Source organism: Echinococcus granulosus (genome assembly GCF_000524195.1).
Source record: "Echinococcus granulosus chromosome Unknown EG_S00446, whole genome shotgun sequence".
Classification (NCBI taxonomy): domain Eukaryota; kingdom Metazoa; phylum Platyhelminthes; class Cestoda; order Cyclophyllidea; family Taeniidae; genus Echinococcus; species Echinococcus granulosus.
In genome coordinates, this window is record NW_020170825.1 from 470 (window position 1) to 1313 (window position 844).

General features: G+C 56.2%; 1 protein-coding gene across 1 annotated transcript in view; it reads right to left on the reverse strand. All coding sequences in view use genetic code 11, as the record gives it.

Annotated features, from left to right (window-relative positions):
• Window positions 1-465: 465 nt before the first annotated feature.
• EGR_11172 (Histone H2A) overlaps window positions 466-844 on the reverse strand; it is a gene marked incomplete at both ends in the record, with an annotated part of 2409 nt that continues 2030 nt past the window's right edge. Inside the window, one exon of the mRNA XM_024500419.1 lies at window positions 466-841. Within this exon, the coding sequence (XP_024345167.1) occupies window positions 466-841 (376 nt within the window). The remainder of the gene's footprint in view (window positions 842-844) is intronic.

Here is an 844-nt window from a genome sequence, read left to right on the forward strand (position 1 = left end):
CATCCTTGCTCACCTCCTGCGTTCCATCCGCCCTCTCACGGTTGCTGCGCAGGAACATCACCACAGATGGATATGGGTGCCACTTATACTCAGAAATATTCAACGTGTAGTGTAAAATTCTTGGGCCATGACCACCTGCCCAACTAGCAGTCGGCGAACAGCCTTAAGAGTGCATGCAAGATACGGAACGAAAGCACCGCACTCCATTCAAACCCACTCATTCCTAATTCTGCATGACACCACAGCACCAAAGGCCAACCCTACAGCCCTATACCCAAGGCAGTAGCGCAGACTACCAACACGCAACTTTTAGCCGGTCGGTAGGTCGGTCAGTCAGTCATCAGTCCGTGCCCACCCACATCAACTGGTCAACAATCATCTTTCTGGCAATGGTAGGGGTGGCCCTCAACAGGGCCGTTATCACGTTTACGGTTGCAAACTCAGTCAGGCAGACGACAGGCCAGCCTACTCCTTGCTCACCACCGGCTTCTCCGTCTTCTTCGGCAGCAGCACCGCCTGGATGTTGGGCAGCACACCACCCTGTGCAATGGTCACACCGCCCAACAGCCTGTTCAACTCCTCATCGTTGCGGATAACCAACTGCAGGTGACGAGGAATGATACGTGTCTTCTTGTTGTCGCATGCCGCATTACCCGCCAACTCCAGCACCTCGGCAGCCAGGTACTCGAGCACAGCAGCCAAGTAAACCGGTGCTCCAGCACCCACACGCTCCGCGTAGTTGCCACGACGCAACAGACGGTGCACACGACCCACGGGGAACTGCAGACCAGCTCGCGCCGACCTCGTCTTCGCTTTGGCCCGCGATTTGCCTCCTTTGCCTCTA